The sequence below is a fragment of the Triplophysa rosa genome, linkage group LG21 (assembly GCF_024868665.1).
Source record: "Triplophysa rosa linkage group LG21, Trosa_1v2, whole genome shotgun sequence".
Classification (NCBI taxonomy): domain Eukaryota; kingdom Metazoa; phylum Chordata; class Actinopteri; order Cypriniformes; family Nemacheilidae; genus Triplophysa; species Triplophysa rosa.
In genome coordinates, this window is record NC_079910.1 from 3,727,422 (window position 1) to 3,748,345 (window position 20,924).

Below are 20,924 nucleotides of genomic sequence, written 5' to 3' on the forward strand. Positions count from 1 at the left end.
TCTTCATATCTCCATGAGACTACAAGTGCAAGGGAAAAAATAAGTTTATAATAAAATAATGCTACATTTCAGGGCTGCAATGACATTCATGGCAGGTGTGGATAAGTTTTTTATGGTTTGGATCAGATCTCCAGGAATCATATCCGAGTTGCCTTTAGCTATGTGGGTCACAGATTGTGAAATGCTTTAAAGAGATCTACCTCAATCTCTTCTTGTCGACAGCATCTGATGTTTTATGCATGTGCATCATTCTGTCTTTTGGTCAATACCTATTTCGTCATAAAAACACATTTCAATCAGAGCTGAATATAAACCCTGAGCAATATGCGCCACTAAGAAAATACTGACAAACCAAATACTGCCATGCAATGCCTTTTGTTTCAGTAGTATTTTCATCCACATATACTGTATACTCCAGCAAAAGTGGACTATTTTAGGACATCTGGTACTAACATCTGTACAATCTCAAAATAAATAAATAAAGATACTGAAAACTAGCTTTTTACACCTACAGAAATGAAGATACCTGTCCACGCAAGTCACCATCGTGATGCTACTGCGGTGGAGGAGGTTGCTACGCAGTTGCTAAGGTATTTTGGCAATTGCAATGTGGTTGCTAGGATGGCTGTTTAAAAGAGCCCACCCTCTCTGATAGTGTCTATGATGAATAGTCTCTATGATATTCTTGTTCTAAGATATGGCTGGAATTCAATTAGGTTTTTTTTGCCTGTTTTATCATCCACCTAACAAAAATCTGAAGTCACATCAGCACCACATGATTTGAGGTTTCTTTCATGTCCAGTAATTCTTACATTGGAAAAAAGTGGAGAAAAAAGTTTCGCCAATTTATAATAGTAAAGCAACCTAATACAAGCATAGGATAAATAGAAAAATGATCTAAAAAGTAAGGAAGCTAAATACTTAAGATAGCCCAAAACACAAGTAAATGTTTTATTTCCTCACCCTCACTGCTCACGTTGTTCCAAATCTGTATAAACGTCTTTGTTCTGATGAACACAAAAGAAGATATTTTGTAGAATGTAGGAAATTAAACAGTTCTCGGGCACTTTTGACTACCATTGTCATTTTTTCCTACTATGGTGATCAATGGTGGCCAAGAACTGTTTGATTTCTCCAATAATTTTTCTTTGTGTTCATCAGAACAAAGAAATGTATACAGATTTAGAACAACTCGTGGGTGAGTAAATGATGACAGAATTTTTATTTTTGGTTGAACTGTCCCTTTAATGAGTGTCTTAAACACAAATGCACAACTTCACTAACACCAACAAAGTGCACTTACATGTATATCTCAACTCTTCACACAAGCTTTAAACATGACTGCCACCAAACATCATTAAGACGAACAGTGACGACAACAGCACAAATCCACCAAACAGCAATCTTCTTTAAATTGCATACTGCAATGCATGCTGGGAACTTAACCCTTGTTTAATGCAAAATTGCTTGTTCAGATGACTTCAGAAGGTTGGGACAACATTTGGGCAAACACTTGAGAATCTAAGTACATACGACTTTGCTAACAACATGTTTATAGTAATCCAATTTAGTACAAACAGGATAAATCATCCTATTACTAAGTTGAACCACTTATAGTGTAGAGTTAAAGTTTTGTTTAAAGGGACAGTTCACCTAAAAAATAAAACATCTTTAATCTTTTATTCACCCTCGTGTCATTGCAGACCTGTGTGACTTTCTTTCTTCTGCAGAACACAAGAGAAGATATTTTGAAGAATGTTGATAACCAAACAAGGTTATCAACCTTGAATAACAGAAACATTCATAAAAAATAATGCACTAATAAAACCTATATCAAACAGGTTTGTTATTTCGCACGTTGACAGACATGCAATGAGAGTCTGTTGAAGGTTCTCTCGCTTATATATCACTTCATGCTGAAAGCTCTGTGCCGCCTCGCCCAGGTGTTTTATGTTCACTTCCTGTCCAATTCAATCTGCTGATTAATAGCTTCACTTTGAGGAAAAGCTACAGTAAGTGCCCTCAAGCTGCAGACGAAATCTGTGTTCCTTCCACAGCCCACTCACATCCTGTGTCAATGAACAGTTTTTTTCAATTACATATTCATTTTCAAATTGGAAGTATCTATAAAATATGGGCTGAAAATCAAAATGAAGAAAACCTGACTCACCGAATTAAGAATAACATTTTATTATACAACATTTTGTCATTTCACCTTTTAACACAGACCTATTTTTTGTTTGCAAACAGTGTGACGCGATTCTGTGGGCGGAGCCGAACTGGTGGCAGAAAGCATCTAAATTATCGTTCTTAACTAACGTTACATAATTTATTTTGCATGTGTGTGTGATAAACAGTATAGAAAACCTTACCTGAAATAAAATAAACACAGAGAAATGAGTATTCCGGATGATTTCTTCAGTCCAGCCTGTTCGTTTAATGGCTTGTTTAACTTAAAATGTCATATTCAACGACGGTATTCCGTAGAAAATAAAACCATCATTTTTGCCATTCCTATTCTGACATTCAATAACACAAAAACACATTTTTGAAGTGCTTTGTTTCTACTGTTTTTCTGCCACCAGTATGCGCGTGCAGCTGGCAGTGACGTAACCATGACGTCGACTCCAAATTGGTCTATTGTGCAGGAAAACCATGTCGTAAAAAACGCCACCCGCTGTTGTTTTAATCAGTTTATCCAGAAGATTAATATGACGACTGCAAATACAAAACACCATGCCAGAGTTGACAGATGGAAGCCACGACCTTCACGTGAACGGCATAAAAATGAGTTTATTTTATGACTAACATATAACACCAACACATATTCGGCATAAACTACAATTTCTTATTTGTAGAAATACAAGATCTTTACTGTTATTGGTCCCGAACAAATCACAGTGTAAAACAGACACGGTTTAAAAACATCTCAAAAGGCCCATTTCAAACATCACTGGTGATTCCGCCATTTGTTATGCATTACTGATTAGCAAAGCTGTGACGGATCGGAGCAGTAAACACGTCAAGTCAATGGCTCAATTCCTAAGTTATGGTTTAATTCATTAGCGCTGCTCCCGAAGCCAATAAAACAGCTATGAGCCTGCCCCCCGTCCCGGAGCACATTGAAAGAGGTTGCCGGGGAAAATTACATATACCAAAAGATTGCAAAATATCACATTTTATACAAAAGTCCCATTCTTAGTCCATCGGTCAAAAGCACTTGTAGTTTGCATGTACTCATCAGTACAAGAAGCATGCTTCATCATCTTTGGGTGTGCAGTTCAAGTTTCGCTCAACGTCGGGGTAGATAAAGGCTTTTCGGTGTAAGCTTGTTACCAATGCTGTGGTCCTTCTTTATTGTGCTTATTCAGGTCAATCCCTCTACACATCTCCTAAGTACTTGGAACAGTTCCTCTTCAGGCAGCATCATTGGTGCCAGGTCAACGGTCACCCTTGGTTCTTATCCCAGTACAGAAGTAGGGTGAGTTCCAGGGACGGTTACACGGTTCATGATTGACAAAGTGTGTACGCGGGAGAGAGAGAGACAGGACATCGGCTCAGTGGTGAAGACACTAAACTGTCTCCTTGTAAAGTCACACCAGAGTGCTGATAGTCATATGTGCTTCATCCCAGCTTGTAATGGAAACCTCGTCCGGTTTACTCACAACCTTCCCTAGATCTTTCTGAGTGTTAGGATTGCCGGTCTTTGTCGTTTCTGCATCCCCCTGTCTTTCATCATCTTCCTCTTCTTCTGTAATGGAAGAGAGTCGTGTGGCACTCCCAGGCTTTTCTGCTGGCGGTTGGTAGTGGCATTGGCCGTTCAGGAGTCTACGTAAAGGCACAAGAGGCACGATATCCTCTCCCAATAACTGCTGCTGGCAATGGCGAAAGTCACTTTGACGTTTTAGCCTTTTGAATTCTGCGAACGCAGACGTTGACGTTTGGTACAGACTGAGCGCCAACGATCTAGCCTTTTCGGCTTTTGCCAATAGGACGGCATGACAGCGTAGTACCACCGCTTTATTCTTCACCTGGTGCCTGTAAATCCACGCAAAGATCTTGGGACGGAAGGGGTCCGCGGTGCAGTAGGTGATGCGGTTGAGGGAATACAGGTGGATGGGTTTCTTTTTGCCGCCTTTATCCGCCCCCATGCGGATGCCGTGAGGGCCGACGGTGAGCTTCATCTTGGAGCACTGTTCGCCGTAGTTGCTGCGGGTCCATATCTTGGCAACCGCCTCTTGCGTGCATTCTTCCCCTTTAGCCATGATGGTGACGGCGCTGCCCAGGTATCGCACGTTGTAGGTGGGCTCTTCTTTATTTAGCTCCACTTTCTGACGCTTGCTGTGGAAGACGCTTCCCAGCCAGTGGAACGGACAGTCGGGGACGAGGTCGGGGCAGGAGTGAAACAAAGTAGACAGAAGAGAATGGTAAGTTAGCCCCACTCCGAGACTTTTAGGCTTGCTTTTGGTCTCATTGTCGACAAGAACAAACTTACTCCTTTTCCAGGGCAGCATGGTTCAGGCAGAGCGAATTAAATTGAACGCCCTCTCCAAACGGCAAAGTAGAGCGGATCTTTGTGTGCAAGTTCCTCAGAGAAGCGCAGAGAAAGAAACTGCTCTATCAGACGCTGACGAGAGACTGAGAGCAGAAAAGCTCAGCTGGTCTGTTCTTCTGTTCGCTCCTCCTTTCTCTTCCTCCTCCTCTCGCATCACATCACTGAGTGCTGATCAGAGCTGGGCTGAGAGCTTCGCTGGCTCCTCGTTTAACTCCTTCAACATTCATTCGCTTACTGAAAACGGTTCTGCGGTGTAACAAATTCATTCACAAATACAAACATTGAATGTGGTCTTTCAGTTGTTACAGTTAATATGTATAATATTTATAAAAGAATAAGATAAGGGTCTAGCCAGTGGTGCTTCAAAATGCAAAAACCAAATCAATCTGTATGGGCTGCTCGATTATGAAAAAAATTATGACGTCAATTATTTTGCCCCATACCGAGATAATAATTATTAAACATGATTACTCACTGACTTGGTTGAAAACGTCAATAAATATATTATAATTATTAAAGGAATAACTCTCACAAAAATGAAAGTTCGGTCATCATTTACTCACCCTCTTGTCAATTCAAACCTGTATGACTTTCTTCCGCAGAACACAAAGAAGATATTTTGAAAAATGTTGTTAACCGGCACCCAATCACTTGCATTGGCCATCTTTCTTCAAAATATCATGTTTTTGTGGTCTGCGGAAGAAAGTAAGTCATAATTTGAATTGACAAGAGTGTGAGTAAAAATCATCCATTAACAAGGCATTAAAAATAACAAAATAAATGTAGAAAAACAGATAAAATATAATATGAATACATACATGCAAATAAATCACATAAAAAGAATAAAAAGAAATGAGACAACCCCTGCGAAACAATGCATTTGCGGCACAATAATTGGTTTATCTTGATTATTTTGTTTTCAAAACTGTTAGAAGCCAAAATTGAAACTGAAAATGAATTATGATTAATTGCACAGCCCTAATAGTAATACTTAATACAGGGTTATGAAAGAATAATAAAAAATTATGTATTTACATATAATATTTTACTACATACATATCGCAGCCAGCTCGATTACAATAGGATTTAGTGGTATCGCGATAAATTATCGTGCAGCCCTTGTTAAAAGTATCACATTCTCACTGATATGTGATAAGAATGAATTTATCTGAATTGCAATTAATTCAATTCCACTTCCTGTAAGTCCAATTCAAATTCAATTCAACATCCTGTAGGGTGGAGTCAATTCAAATTTATTCATTTAATTGAATTAAATTTTGAAATTATGAATTTTGCACAGCCCTGATAGAAATGCATGCTTTGCTGAAAAAAGTTACACGCATTTAAAAACATGTATTTTGCTACACTATTATTTTCTGTATACGTTGTGTTGCAAAAATATAAATAAAGATAGATTAAAAATGGCTCTGAAAACATCTTAAAAACAATAAATAAGTGATGAATAGTAGGGATGCACCGAATGTTCAGCAACCGAAAATATTCGGCCGAAAATAGCAAAAAAAGCATGTTCGGTATAAGTGAAATGACCAGCACAGAGAGAGAGAGAGAGAGAGAGAGAGAGAGAGAGACGCGCACGCTTTATTATTGTAGCAAACGTGTCGGCAGTGTTTGGAGCATTTTTAAGTGTCAGAGAAAGACACAGCATGTAACTTGCCACGCCGGAGTAAATTTCTGAATAAAAGCGTCTTTACCGGACGGTAACTTGTGTACTTCAGGCTGGAACGGGCGGTCTGACAGCAGTGGCGCCCCCAGGATTTTTTTATGGGGTGGCACAAAGGGGCCAGTACAAATCTTAGGGTGGCACATTTAAAAAAATGTATTATGCCTGAATCTAATGGTTAAGAGTTTTGGCATTGCACGACTGGGATCATATAAAGTTATTACTAGTCTTACGATTTAATTTCTAATTTAATTTACTAATATTTTCAGTGTTTGATCGATACATGCTAATTCGCTAACTGTTCTACATAACAGTTAGCAAATACACTAACAGTTAGTGGCGGGGCGTCACTGTCTGACAGTAGCCCCGCTGCTCGCGACATCCTTTGACATCATACAATGGTCGCGGTCACACAGTTCCCTGTACTAAACATCTTGTCAAAGTATGTTCTGTGCATCCCGGCCATGAGTCCACCTTCTGAGAGAACAATGACAGTCAGCGTTTGTGGGCGGAGTTTGGAGGAGAGACGTGAACTGAAATGGTTGTCAGTCAGAATTGCTTGCATGGATGTTTTTTTTTCTTTAAATCATTTTGCAGTGTACCCTATAATAATCCAACAGTTTTCGTTTATCATATTTTTATCTTATAGTGTTGAATGACACTTTTTAATGAAGTGTTTTGTTGCATAGAGTACAGTAAATTCTTTCAGCAGTCAGTTACCCCTAATAAGAAGGGATGGGGCTCAATTTTTTGTTTTAATTTAGCCTACTTGCTTTGCTCAATTTATTTTAAATTATATTGTATTATTGAAAAGTAAGACAAAATGTAAAAAGCACATTTTGACCATTCGGTTTATGCAATAGTGAAAAAAATTGGCTAAATAAATAGAAGAAATACGAAAAGCCACGTTCGATGTTTGGTATTCGGCCTTCGGCCAAGTGTTGCATTTTTATTCGGCTTCGGCCAAGAATTTTCATTTCGGTGCACCCCTATGAATAGTATTCTCTAAAATGTGTGTCATGTGTGCCTCACAAATACACAGCCGAGCACTGACCCTAAAGGCAAAGAACAGCCTTCAAATACGCGTCACAATATCTCATGGGACACATCTGACCTGTTTATTGTCTAGATAAAGACATTTAGGGCCGTGCTCGATATATTTAATCAAATCAACTTCTGTAAAAACTCCTGGAAATTATTTTATGTAACAACCACCACAGGAGAAAGAAGGTGCTAGAACAAACAAGCTAAATTTGGCTTTTCAGAGATTAAACATCCATCCATGTGAGTGCGTAGGCTGCAGATGCTGAAATGACTGGAGAGACATTTAGTTCTCAACATTTGGACATGCACAATTTTCCCCTGTAGGATGACTCATGAGAGCTCTGCTTATCAGCTATGATTCAACTACATTTCATGTCAAAGAATAAAGTCTCTTCTCACTGTTAAATCTCACTATTCCTCCAAAGATTTCTACCCAAAAGCAAACGTTTTTCATTGTATTGTATTTTTTGTCACAGTTTAGCTTGTGTCAACTTGAGTTGGATTTTTTTAACTGAGATGGAGAGAAAATTACAGATTTTATGAGTTTTATTTGATTAAAGTATCAACTTTCCTGTGGATGTTTCTAATTAAATACTTCTTTTAATTTCATTGCCATCTAAGAAAAACAAATGAGATATTGAAAAGATGAAGTCACGTCTTTTAACCCTAAATGATGGTGGGGACAAATGTGGGCAAATGATTTAGTTTTTTCTAATAACCTTTTTGCTCTTAATCTGATCGGTACAAAACTCAGCTACTTTTCTTAAACTTTCCACCTAAGCGCACCCAAAAAAGTTGGACTTTATTTGACAATGTTAAGTTGGTGAAAATAAAAAACTCCTTAATGAGCTCTTAAGGCCCATTTGTGGGCACCCATATTAAATGAATGGGAAATTATAAAATTTCACAGCAATTTTTCTTTATTTGTCCAATAAACATACAATACAACAAATCTAACATAATGTAGACCATTCATACACATATATAAAGGATATATATAGCTTTAAAGAAATATTTAAAGCTTTCCTGTGGCTCAGTGGTTAGAGCATGGCGCTAACAATGCCAAGGTCATGGGTTTGATCCGAGGGGACTGCACATAGTCAGAAACAAATGTATAGTATAATGCAATGTAAGTCGCTTTGAATAAAAGCGTCTGCCAAATGCATAAATGTAAATAAAGGAGTGAGCCTATAGAACATCCTCAGTGTGGCCGGCACTCACACACATACACGCACGCACACGCAAACATACAATTGAATAAGCTTATAACAGTGTTTATTTTCCGAATGATGTCAAATAAAAACTGACATTCACACATACACAAACAAAGAACTGTGCAACACACACGTACGCACACTCACGCACGCATGCACGTTACAAATAAATGATTACTCTGTCTCCCACTTTCTCGCTTTCTCATGGGATGGTCAAATTTGTTTGTAAGCATATTTTGCTATCTTTGCATTGTTTTACCAACCTCAATTGTTTTAGAAAAATTCTACAATTTTAACTTGTGATAAAATCTAGAACTTAAGATGTTACGTTTGTTACAACATTAGTTTATAGTTTCAGCCTATGCAGCCATTGAAATTACGTGTACATGCTATTTTGATTCCATAAGGTCACTAAAAAACTAAATGAGGGGAATTTTTTGGCTTTTCACTCTGTTTTAATAAGAGGAATTAAGTGTTTTTATGAAAATCATATCTCTATATGAAGAAAATACAAAAATACAAAAAAACATTAAAAAATTGTTATTTTACATTCAAATGAATGGAGTAAATGAAGTAAATAAGGTAAAAAATACAAATAAATAAATGCATATCTTGAAAGTTTTAACATTAAACAAACAAACAAACAAAACATATGACATTTATGTATCAATAGAATCACAAAGTTCACAAATTTGTCCACTTACAGCAAATTAGTGCAGTTATAATTAACAGCACTTGAGGGTTAAGTGGCCAGGTTCTTGGAAATCTCAAAATAGGCAAACGTATTGAACTATGGCTACAGCTTACTTCAACGATCAATAAAGTAAATTCCCTCATTAAAGTAAATTAATGAATGTGCTTTACATAATGACTCACGCAAATAAGCGTTGCTCTCCTACCTAAACCAGATTACAGCATCGCTATTACGCAATTACACGTTAGACAGCTTGTAGCTGATGAGACCTTTCAACGTTCTAAGCGATCTCTTAACTGTGAGGATCTCATCGGGATGAAGTGTATTGGACGAGTCGCTCTGCCGGCCGGGTCAGCAGTTTATGCATTACATTGAAAAGCATTTCCATCAATCCAATAGACTGCGCAGAGGAGTGGAACTGCTCCTGTCATTCTGAGATTACTTCTCGCTTTGATTGATCGTTTCCTACTTCCAATCAGTCATTACTGAACAGATATGGCACACTGGGGATTTGTGTGTTGATTTTTATGTTAGTCAGTCGTAGAACAAAGCATAGAACAGATATACTGTAGAACATTAAACATGTTATAAAAAAACATTATAATGAGCAATAAAAAACATGGCCAAATTATGCCTAAAATGCAAATTACTCACTATCCTGTCATTCCAAACCTGTGTTATTATGGTAAATTTGCATTTTATAAATATTAAGCCAATGTTTAGGGATGCAACAATACAGCTCACCCACGGTTCAATACCTCTGTTTTTCGCCCACGGCTTTCGGTTCGGTTCTGATGGCTTCGGCGCATTAAAGTGTTTTTTCATTGTTTTATGCTTATGTGACAGGAACAGTAAAAACTTAAGAAAAAAAACTGTTTTACTTAATTTCTCTTTATTTTACTTGACTTATTTTATTGTCTTTAAGCAAAAATTAACTTGTACAAATTCCTGGTGTATTGAATAAATGTAAAGATTTACACTGGCAGCTCGCAGCAGTTTTTGGTTTACTGTTCATCAACATGCCAGTAAAATAAGCTTCTTGAAGAGGTTTTGCGCATCAGAGTATTTAAAATGATGTAATGCAAAACTTATGATTGCTGTAATGGAAGTAAACGTGAGCTCAATGGGAAAGGCCAAAGATAATATATTAACAAGGTGCGCCACTGCCATTGCAATAAATTGGAAGAAATGCACTGCTAAATAGCTGCTTGGAGGCGCTCTTGTACATGCTGTCCGAAAGTCCTCCGAGTGGCATTACTTTTGTTAAACTGACTTTGGCATGGTGCTGTAGACGCTCTTTCTGCATGTGCTGAGAGCAACGTGAACGTGCTGCTTTCGTATGCAGTGTAAAAATACATTCATGATGTGCCAAATTTGGACATTATTACTTTAGTACAACAGGCATACAATAAAGCCAGCCCGCGTCTGTTCTTCAGCATTATACTCAACAGCACATTGCTTCTCGTGTTGCAGGCAGTCTTGCTTCACCGCCCGACCACCACTCGCTATTAGATATTACTTGTGGGGATGCGTTTATCTATCTCAGCATACAAACACGGACAGAGCCAGTTCAGTGTAATTAAGCGCACAGAAAAATTTTAACGCAAAACCAGAAAACCGCAATTCACTTACACTTCGGTAACACATGGAGGCCGTTCGGTACGGCCTCCATGGTTCAATATTATATTGAGTATTGTGGCAACCCTAATGTTTACAAATCTGTGATCCAGTCTGTGCCAACCCAGCTTTAGTCATTTTTTCGTGTTCTACTGTTTTCTACATAACATACTGTAATTCTACATTATTAAAAGAACACTCTGTGAAAATATAACTTTGTTATCTTTAATATTGACCGAGTAAGGCCATAAAAAAGATTGAAATCAATGTTTATTTCTCTTTTTGAACAAAATAATAAAACAGTGTCAATAAATCATGTGCAAAAACCTCATGATGTACTGCTTTGTTCTTTTATAGTCATATAAATAAAAGGTAAAATGTTGCTTCACATGGCCTTTCTGTCCTTACATGTCCTCGCTATAAAAGTTTTTTATTTTTCCAATTCTATCAAAACCCTAAAAGCAAGCAGCCTTATATGACAACAGTCAAAGCCAACGCTACGAGCCAAAAAACAACTTTAGGTCTATTTTTATCCTTTGAGAATGTGAAGAACGCTGTCACCCATATTTCCAGAAATGGCTTAAAGGGTCGGCCAACTGCTGCGGTGCATTAGGTGAAATGGCTCTTCTTGTGAAGAACAGCCTATAAAAAGTGAAAGCTATTTGTTTTCTAGAGAGGACAGCAACGTAGCCGGGTAGATGACTCTGAGCGAGGGTTACATGCGGCTGTGTTGATGACTTTTGACAGAAAGTGAAGAGCGGAACAAATCTTGCAGAGTGGATAAGTTTGCAGAGGCTCTACCTAATGGGGACGACATAAAGCAGAGCTGTAATTTAAACACCATGCCCATGATAATCCAGAAGATTGACTCTGAACCGAGGGCCGGAGCCTGACGCGACGTTCTGGCCTTTATAAAGATTGATGGCCATGGTTCACATGCGGCCTCAGAGATGATGAACAGAATTGAAAAGCATTTGCAGAAGGATCGACCCCAAGAACTCTGTATCAGTCACAATTTTCTCCTTTTTCCACAGAAGTGCATTAGATCAGATGAGATCGTGCTGCAAGCTGTCACTGGCGGCACATTCTGTTCGGTAGCAGAAAATGGGACACCAGCTTTCCGATCCAAGTGAATGTATTATTAAAGCATTCTGTGTGGCGGAACAGCACCTCATCTGCATATGAAAGAAGATGGTGCGAGGGAATTATTGAACTGTGTGACTTGTAGTAATGAGGAGAAATCTGGTTAAAATGAAGACTTCAGCCACATGATTTACAACTTTTTATAAAACAACACATTTTTAGAGAAATTGACAGTGTTACGTTCAACCTTAAAGATAATTATAAACAAAGAAGCAAATGTAGGCAGTACAAGGGCTTTCCCTTCATAAACAGCAGGGTTAAATGTTTTATCCCGTTTCATTTCTTAGTAGAATTGGGACGGTTGGCGACAATTAACAAGCGCCTTTCTCGTGCGACAGAGAAATGAGGAGGAACGTTTTTCTCCTGAGCTCATTAGGCTCCTTCATTGGAGCCGACAGAAGAAAATCGCACACGGGCATTATTGCTCCATTCCCTTTGTGACTACAGCTAAGCGATGAGAAATGCTGCTTACAGTGCTGAATGCACCACTGTTTTATATTGAGCACAGAACCTCTGACTGCCAGCAAACTGACTTCTTTTATAGCTCCTTTGTTTGTCAAAAGCCGTTTCCTCGTGTCCTCCCAAGCCAGCAATACCAAATGGTTTTAATAGTGAGAAATCAATCTAGCCACTGTATTCTAGTTTATTTCATAGTGCACCGATATGTACATCACTACATTTTGGGGGTAGTTGTGGCCTAATGGTTAGAGAGTCGGACTCGTGACCATAAGGTTGCCGGTTCTATTCCCAGGGCCGGCGGGTAACGACTGAGGTGCCCTTGAGCAAGGCACCTTACCCCTACTTGCTCCCCGGGCGCTGCAGTGATAGCTGCCCCGGGTGTACGTGTGTTCACGACTTGCACTACTCTCTGGATGGGTTAAATGCAGAGGTCACATTTTGGGTATGGGTCACCATATCTGACTAATAGGTCACTTTCATTCTGGCCGATAACGCTAACTGATGATTCTTGAACATTGGAAGCCGATATATAGTACCTAAATATTAATATATCATTTTCACAGGGTCGCATTGGTGCGAGTGCGTAAAACAAATTTTTGCCCTGCCAAAGATTTATTTAACATTTAACGTGATTTATGAGTGGTGAATGACGCGCTTGTGATAATGCAGGAAAGAGCGAGCAGAGAGCTCGTGCACTCCCTCTGTCTCCAAACTAAAGTGTGTGTTTGACTTCATTCGGTGTTGCGCAGACCGAACAGCATAAAAGCACGACGGGACAGAGCGCTCCATATGCTTTTAAAACGCTCTCATGGAACACTGATGTCATATTCCGATCGCTCTCCGCAGCGATTAATGAAGTGGNAACACGTTGGTTTCTGAACTGTCTCTCTCCTTCTCATGTTACTCTTAGACCATTTAACAAGAGTGGTTTGTAAGATTTAGTATTAAAGGTTTATTTATGACAATGTGTAGTAATAAATTGCTTACATTCAAACACGGCAAAATTAAACACTTCATGAAATGTATTTTTTATGATCTCGAGGAATGTACTCTTTAACATTTAACGTGATTTATGAGTGGTGAATGACGCACTTGTGATAATGCAGGAAAGAGCGAGCAGAGAGCTCGTGCACTCCCTCTGTCTCCAAACTAAAGTGTGTGTTTGACTTCATTCGGTGTTGCGCAGACCGAACAGCATAAAAGCACGACGGGACAGAGCGCTCCATATGCTTTTAAAACGCTCTCATGGAACACTGATGTCATATTCCGATCGCTCTCCGCAGCGATTAATGAAGTGGAACACGTTGGTTTCTGAACTGTCTCTCTCCTTCTCATGTTACTCTTAGACCATTTAACAAGAGTGGTTTGTAAGATTTAGTATTAAAGGTTTATTTATGACAATGTGTAGTAATAAAGTACATATATAATAATTTAGTTCTGAGTTACTTTTGAGTTTTGAGCTACAGTAGCAAATTTAATTTAATTTTATGTGGTAAAAAATAAAGAAGGCCAGTGGCAAAAATACAGCTTTTTGCAAAGAGGGCAATAAAGGAGGATTGTGAAGAGTGACAGGTTATATTTGTGTCAGATCATTTCATAGCAAATATATCATTTTAATATAAAACTAAATAATTACAACTGTATAAAATAATAAATATAAAGTTTCTTTGCATTTATTGGGCTCGCAAGTGTAAAAGTGCAAATATGAAGCGGTCTATATCCAACTATTTTAAAAGACAGAGTGACAAATTAACAGCGCGATTCATCAACTGAGGTCATTATGCAAGGTCATTATGATTACCATAAAAAAGGTGCGACCAAATTGTAAGTTGGTGCGACCAAATTGTAAGTTGGTGCGACCAACTGAGAAAGTGGGTCGCACCAGTGCGACCAGAGGGAAAAATGAGTCTAGAGCCCTGCCTTGGCAACCTAGTAACTTTGGGTGGCAACTTGTGCATCGTTTACTGTTTCTGCAAAACAACCAATAAGCTCTGTGTTAAATAGTTCTCTACAGAGCAGCTAGCTCATCAAATCAGCTTAACAATCCTTGGCCAGTCCAATACAGAGTAATGTACAAAAGGGTTTAAGCACTAAAGGAAAAAAGGGTCGATCTCATATGTGTGATTTATGGCCGAACACAAGGTCTGCAGAGCGCGCAGTGACTGCTCGCTGTAAAAAATGAGTTGGCCTGATAACAGTGAACACTTTTAGGCTAAAACCTAAAGCCAGTGCCAAGAGCTCAACACATGTACTGTATATATAAGTCCTCCTAAAAAGAACTTTCTCTTGTACACTCCAAAACCTGTTGGGTTAGGAACGAACCTAACCGCTGGGTTAAATTAACTGATTTTTTTAATATATGACTCAACAATGGGTTAAAAAAACTCAGTATTTGTATGTACCACAGATCTATTATGAAACTGCAAAGAATTGTTTGTTAAAAACTGATGAAATACTTGACCCATATTTGATTTTTGTACTTTGTTTACATTCACTTAACACAATCTACTGTGTTTACATTAATACTTTGCTAAGCAGAGCAGCGCTGCACAACATTATCTCAACTTTCAGCGGGTCACGCAACATTTGCTCAGCGTTATTTTGGTATGTTTGAGAGCTGCAGCTTCAGCCAACTTTTGGAGTTTTGCTTCCCGTGTCAAACATAAAACAGCATGTGTGATAACAACGGATTAATGTAATAGCCATTTTGACATGCAGATAAGAAATAAGAGAATACACAATAAACATTTCATAAATACAAACAATATTGATCTGTCTTGCAATGTAAACATTTATAATGATTCAAGAACCAATCTGTTGTGTTGAGGCAAATCTGAATTAAGATAAATGATGTTTTTGCAGTTTACATGCATGAAACAATATCCAAGTTGTAAAAAATATCTGCATTGGCTATTGAGCCTCGTTTATGTTTTGTTGTCCTGCTAATTAAACTGATGTTTGCTGTTATGGTCCATTAGAGAATCTCAATCTCGGTACCCAAACTTACTTTCCATTAGCAGTAAATTTACGTACATGTTAAAAGGGATACAAACTTTGTCTAAACCCGATTAAGTAATACGTCCACGTAGTTGGCCTGATTCAGCCTTTTTGCATCTTCATTATGTAAGGGTACGAATGCAAATGATGCTCTCAGCTGAAGTTTTTATAAAGAGTGTAAATTTACATCACTATGATGCAGGCCAGTGCCAAAACCATTGATATTCACCTGGTGCCTTTGTCTGGTAATCCTTTGAGGCAGCTCTCAAATCACATTATGGCTCTCAATAAATGTTAGAATTTAAAGCACCGGTGATGAATACTGTATATGTGTGAAAGTGTGAGGAAATTAATGAGATTTTGCTCAAAAGGCAGAGAAAAAAATGAGCAAAGAGCTGACGGATGAACTCAGACCGACTGTTTTGACCACCGGAAGTCATTTAGGTGTCTATCAATTTTTGCCATGAATGATTTATTTGCCACCGTTCCATTCAAGTAAAATTACAAAACTCAATGCCAACAAATCATTAATATATTACCTTAACTATTTAAGTTATGAAAACAGGTTGAACATTGTGTTTAAGTTTGTATAGAAGCATTATTTTACACCTTGTTGTCACTTTTTATTTGCTCTCACTAGCATCTTTCACGCTAAAGCCACATTGCCTTAAGTTTGATTCTGTCAGTACATTAAGTTGTGAATAATAAGTTTCACAGTCTATTCCATCAAAACACTGTTGGTGTCTCTGCCATTTCCTCATTAAGCCAATCAGCATAAACAAACCATTAAACTTAAAGGATAAAGGGCAAACAAGGCCACGCATCATGCGGACAGGACGCGTTTCAGAGTTCTAAAACTTACCAACAAACAAACAAGCCTCATCCAAACCTCCTGTTTACACTTCTTCATGTAAACACAGTCCATCTGGAAACGCATTGGGATTTTAGACTGAAGCACGAGTGTGTCTGCGCACGTGCGTGTGAATTTATGCGGATAGCAGTCTATCTGCAACCACATGCACACACCTTGAACCACACACTTCACGGCACTAATGCAGACACATCTGGTATTCAACGCTTCCTGTTTGTTTCTCCTCGACCCATCTGTATCAAGCCATGCTTGGGCACAGGAAAGCGGTTTCTTGTCGAAATTTCAAGCAGAAAGTGCTACACGACACAGTTTGCCCATTCTTTCATCAAGATGAATAATGCTAAAACGAAAGCCCTGGGGTGGCAGTTGTCCTCTGGTGAGTCAGCTGTTGATGTTAAAAGCTGCAGGAAAGGGCATTTCCCTCATGTTTATGGCTTGTTCGCATGAGTCAGGCACCGCTGAAAAGCACATTGCTTTCTGCCAGGTGATCAACACATCTTTATAAACTGATCATGTAATTCACTGCTTAAGATGTTATTTGAGAAACGTATTAAAGTTCTCTGAATATCCTGACACACTTGTACTGTCAAATGCCAATTCAGGCAGCACTGACTGTACTGATAATTATCAAACATTCCAGTTAGCGTTCTGAATCACTAACCCTCAAAAAGCGAACTTTGCATTGCCTGAATAATTAATGTCTCGTCTCATTCACCCCTTAAAGAGATAGTTCGCCAAAACTGTAAATTGTTTAATCATTTACTTACCCTCATGTCATTCCAAACCTGTAATGACTTTCTTCGGCACAACACAAAAAAGATCTTTTGAAGAACATTAGACATATAGACATTTATGGACAAAAGACATTTCTCAAAATATCTTCTGTTGTGTTTCAGAGAATAGAGAATCATATGGGTTTTAAATGACGTGAGGATGAATAAATGATGGCGGAACTTTTATTTTCGGGTGAACTATCCTTTTAAACATGGCATTTTATTTCAAGCTTGGTATAACAAATAATTTGCATCATTTTCTATTTATGTTAGATACTTAAGAAACTTTCATGCCAGTTGAATAGTTATTGAGCTGTTGCATTTCCCCTTTTGCACAATGAATAAAAATGTTCCATTGTGAGCAGCTGCTATTTTAGAGCAATAATTAGTGCCAAACAATACATCAATCTTCTTTTGTGCATAACTTGCCTATTGTCAAGCAGCTTTTTAACTGTCAGTCATAAATCAACTGTCCTCTAATTTGTATATTAAACAGCTGAAATTGATTTGTACAGAGCCTATTTTAGACCCTGTGAGACATCATGCTAATGTTCCTTTGTAAATTATTTATGAATTCTCAAATAGGCTTCTCACCAAAAAGGCAACCGCTGTGATTTTTCTGCCTCATGAACGCATGTGCACAAGCGCATTTGTGGGGCAAAATGATAAGACACTGTTGAGAGTACCTTATGAATGGATCATTGTGTATAATTCTGAGGAACGATTATATACTGAAACTCTACTGCCGACTGGTACTGTAGATAGAACAGTCTGCATTTATATTAGGGCTGGGTAAAAAAATCGATGAATCGTTTTTTTATATATCGATTCTCAAAAGCCGTGAATCGATTTTTTTTTTCTTTCATATTTCCTTAAGCACTGAACATTCATTAACGTGATGTTATTGCTACTACTATCCACTAGATGTCACTTTTCCTTTTCAATGGGTGGATATTACAACAGGGAGGGTATGGTTCATTTCATTCATTGCTTAATTAACATGGCGGATGCGGGTGTGTCCTTGAATTTAACATCACCTATATACTGTATAAAAGTTAGCGGTTCATATGATTGCACTGCAGCCTCTCCTTGCAGCTAATTTTGTGAAATTTTGTTTGTTTTACTGTATCTTAAATGTAAAATAACCTGATCCTGTTTGATCAAGGTGTGCGGCTGTTCTGTTTCAATATACTTAAGTGCGTTTAAAGTTTAATATACAGATTTGTGGCTCATCATTTCATTTTTTAATTCACCATTGTAATCTGATATTTACTCATCTTTTTTTAGAAATATCTATAGGATTTGTATTAAATCTATAATCATTGACTCGAATCGAGAGCTTGTGAATCGTAATCGAATCGGATCATCAGATCGATACCCAGCCCTTATTTATATTATGTAAATTTACACGACACTGTTTTCTGCCTCTGGTAAAGTGTATTAATGTCAACCATGCTATTTCTTTGTGATATTGATTTACATGACTGCTACAATCCAGCAATTATATTATACTTAAAGGCGGGATAACACTTTATGTCATGCATTCTGACTTCTTTACACTGTTTAACGTGCTGGCTTCTCATGCTTAACATGGTCAACTAGTCAAAAAACGAGTTGGACGTAGTGCGTAGTATTTCTGTGCTTGATACACTCCCCCAGCCCTCCAACTTGTTTCGGAAAGTTTTATACAAGTCTGCATCCCTGTTTCTTAACAGAGATCCTATAGAGCTTGTTAATCGACGTCACGCCACGTTGAATGTTGCGCCATCTTGGGAGGATGGCTGCTAGTGCGTTCAATGCAGCGTTTTGTTTTTCTTGTTTGATTAGGAAATATAACTATGTTAGGTCGGTCTTGCTGTGTTAAAAAACTGCAATAGCATTACGCAGAGTCGTTCAGGAAAAGCCCATGGTAATTTCACTTTCGATTTCTCCATATATCAAACAAAACCAGTAACGGTATATATCAAAACAATAATAGCAGTGGAGTATTATCCTGCCAAGATGACGGCGCCACCGCAACATGCAACATAGGTCGTGATGTCAGCTTCACATTCTCTGTTCCTTTTATTGAGCAATGAAAGCACACCCACGGCAAGGCGAAAGAGATAGCCCGTCCACGCTCCAACCGACGAGCGCTAGGAAGACCCCCTTATCAAGATTGGCTGCGCTGTGGGCCTGCAGCTCGTTACTCTTGCTATAGTGAAAGAAGTTGAGGTGTGTTTGGTTGTTCACGGCATTTCAGTGATGAATGTTATATAAATGGTGGATATAACGCTGAATTTGGAGATCGTTTGAAACTGATAGCTGGCGCGGTCCCAGTGCTAAAACATGCTGGCCATGAACCGCACACGGTAAGTCAAACTAAGTCATATGTCTGTGTTTTGTTGGCAATCGCTGTGTACGTGCATAATGTACAAAACACGAAGGGATAATGCAATGACATTGTGTGCACGTGTTGTAGTTCCGTCCCACCTGCCTGCCACGGGGTGCTCGTCTTTTTCCGGAAATAATCGTACAGCTGTGTCTCTTTTATAAATTTGATTAAAAGTAAATAGTCTTCGAAGATACGACGTATGCAATACTACTGTATAGGTACTCAAGATTAATATGCGATCCCATAATTACCCCACCTTTAATACTTTTAAATAGAATATATTACTTCCTAAATGCATCTTTAAGCACTGCATTTTGTACTATACTAATAAGAGTTACATAGCATTACTCAATACTGATATCTACAGTACAATCTCAATTTAACAGTGAAGAGAAGCTTCATACATTCAACTGTCTAGGCCTGGTTAGCTTCAGGGGAACTTGCATGTCATTATAAGTTCGTTAAATCTTAAAAATATAACGTGTGTTTCAAGGATGCCGTTTCTAAAAAATAATTATTAATAAACAATAAAATCTCTACACACACCCACAATGAAAATGTCCATAAGCGAGTAAAAAGCTAATTTTGGCGAGTTACATACTCCAGCAGGCTCGTAATTGTAACAACGACAGTAATTTACAAATATAAGTATAACAGCTAAATAATCCCACTGTCGCATTGACAAACATATATATTTTTTTTATAAACATAATGACTAGTAAATGTAATAAAATGTTGGTAGGTGTGGCACATGTTGACAAGCTCAGAAGATAGAAGTCTCATAGCGGAAAAAGAAGTCGCGTAGCTAAATCGACGTGCTGCGGAATAAAATGACATTACACAAATCATTTTACACAGATTAAACCTAGCGCACTAGTAAAAAAAACCTTTACCCGAGTAATTTTGCCGTGGTGAAGTAGGCTGAAGATGTATCTTGAAGACGTGCATGTTTTCGTGCCTACTCATTTCCTCTGAAGTTATTTACTTTCGGCGGTCTCCGCGCTGCGCAGACAATCGACATTTGACATCAAAGTACCGCGAGAACGATTCAAGAGCTATGCTTTCATTTCGCTCTCGCGGTACTTGATGTTGCAGTCAGATTCGGCTCTCGCGTTCAATTAAACCAAAGCTGATTAGAACCGCTGACTTACCCCCTTAAAATTTTTAGGCTACTATCCTCACCTTTTACCCGTTATATCAGGGTGAACATATCAGGATGGAAACACGTCCTGGCAGCTGAGAATGTTACTGTCAGATACAGTTCCCCGTGTTTAGTTATAAAAAAGGTTCACGCATGAGTAAAATCCTACTTCTGACTCTTTACCAAATAATATTTAAGCCCTGTGGTTTTTAGTCAGTTATCCCTGACTTTTTGTCTTATGAACCCAAGTAACAGTCTGACAGTAACTTTCTCTCCTGTCAGGATGTTTCCTTATATAATGTGAACATCAGAGCCCTCTTGCGGCCACGAATGTGCTTTTCCAAGAAAATTGGTACAACAG

The 20,924-nt window shown here is 38.3% G+C and overlaps 1 protein-coding gene across 1 annotated transcript; it reads right to left on the bottom strand.

Annotated features, from left to right (window-relative positions):
• Window positions 1-2,187: 2,187 nt before the first annotated feature.
• On the bottom strand, window positions 2,188-4,746 carry fam43b (family with sequence similarity 43 member B). The gene has a single exon (XM_057320228.1). The coding sequence runs from the start codon at window positions 4,512-4,514 to the stop codon at window positions 3,594-3,596; it is 921 nt and encodes a 306-aa protein (XP_057176211.1). The 5' UTR covers window positions 4,515-4,746; the 3' UTR covers window positions 2,188-3,593.
• Window positions 4,747-20,924: the final 16,178 nt, after the last annotated feature.

Excerpts from the sequence above, each read along its gene's own strand:
- fam43b (XM_057320228.1), bottom strand. The coding sequence starts at position 4,514 with ATGCTGCCCTGGAAAAGGAGTAAGTTTGTTCTTGTCGACAATGAGACC.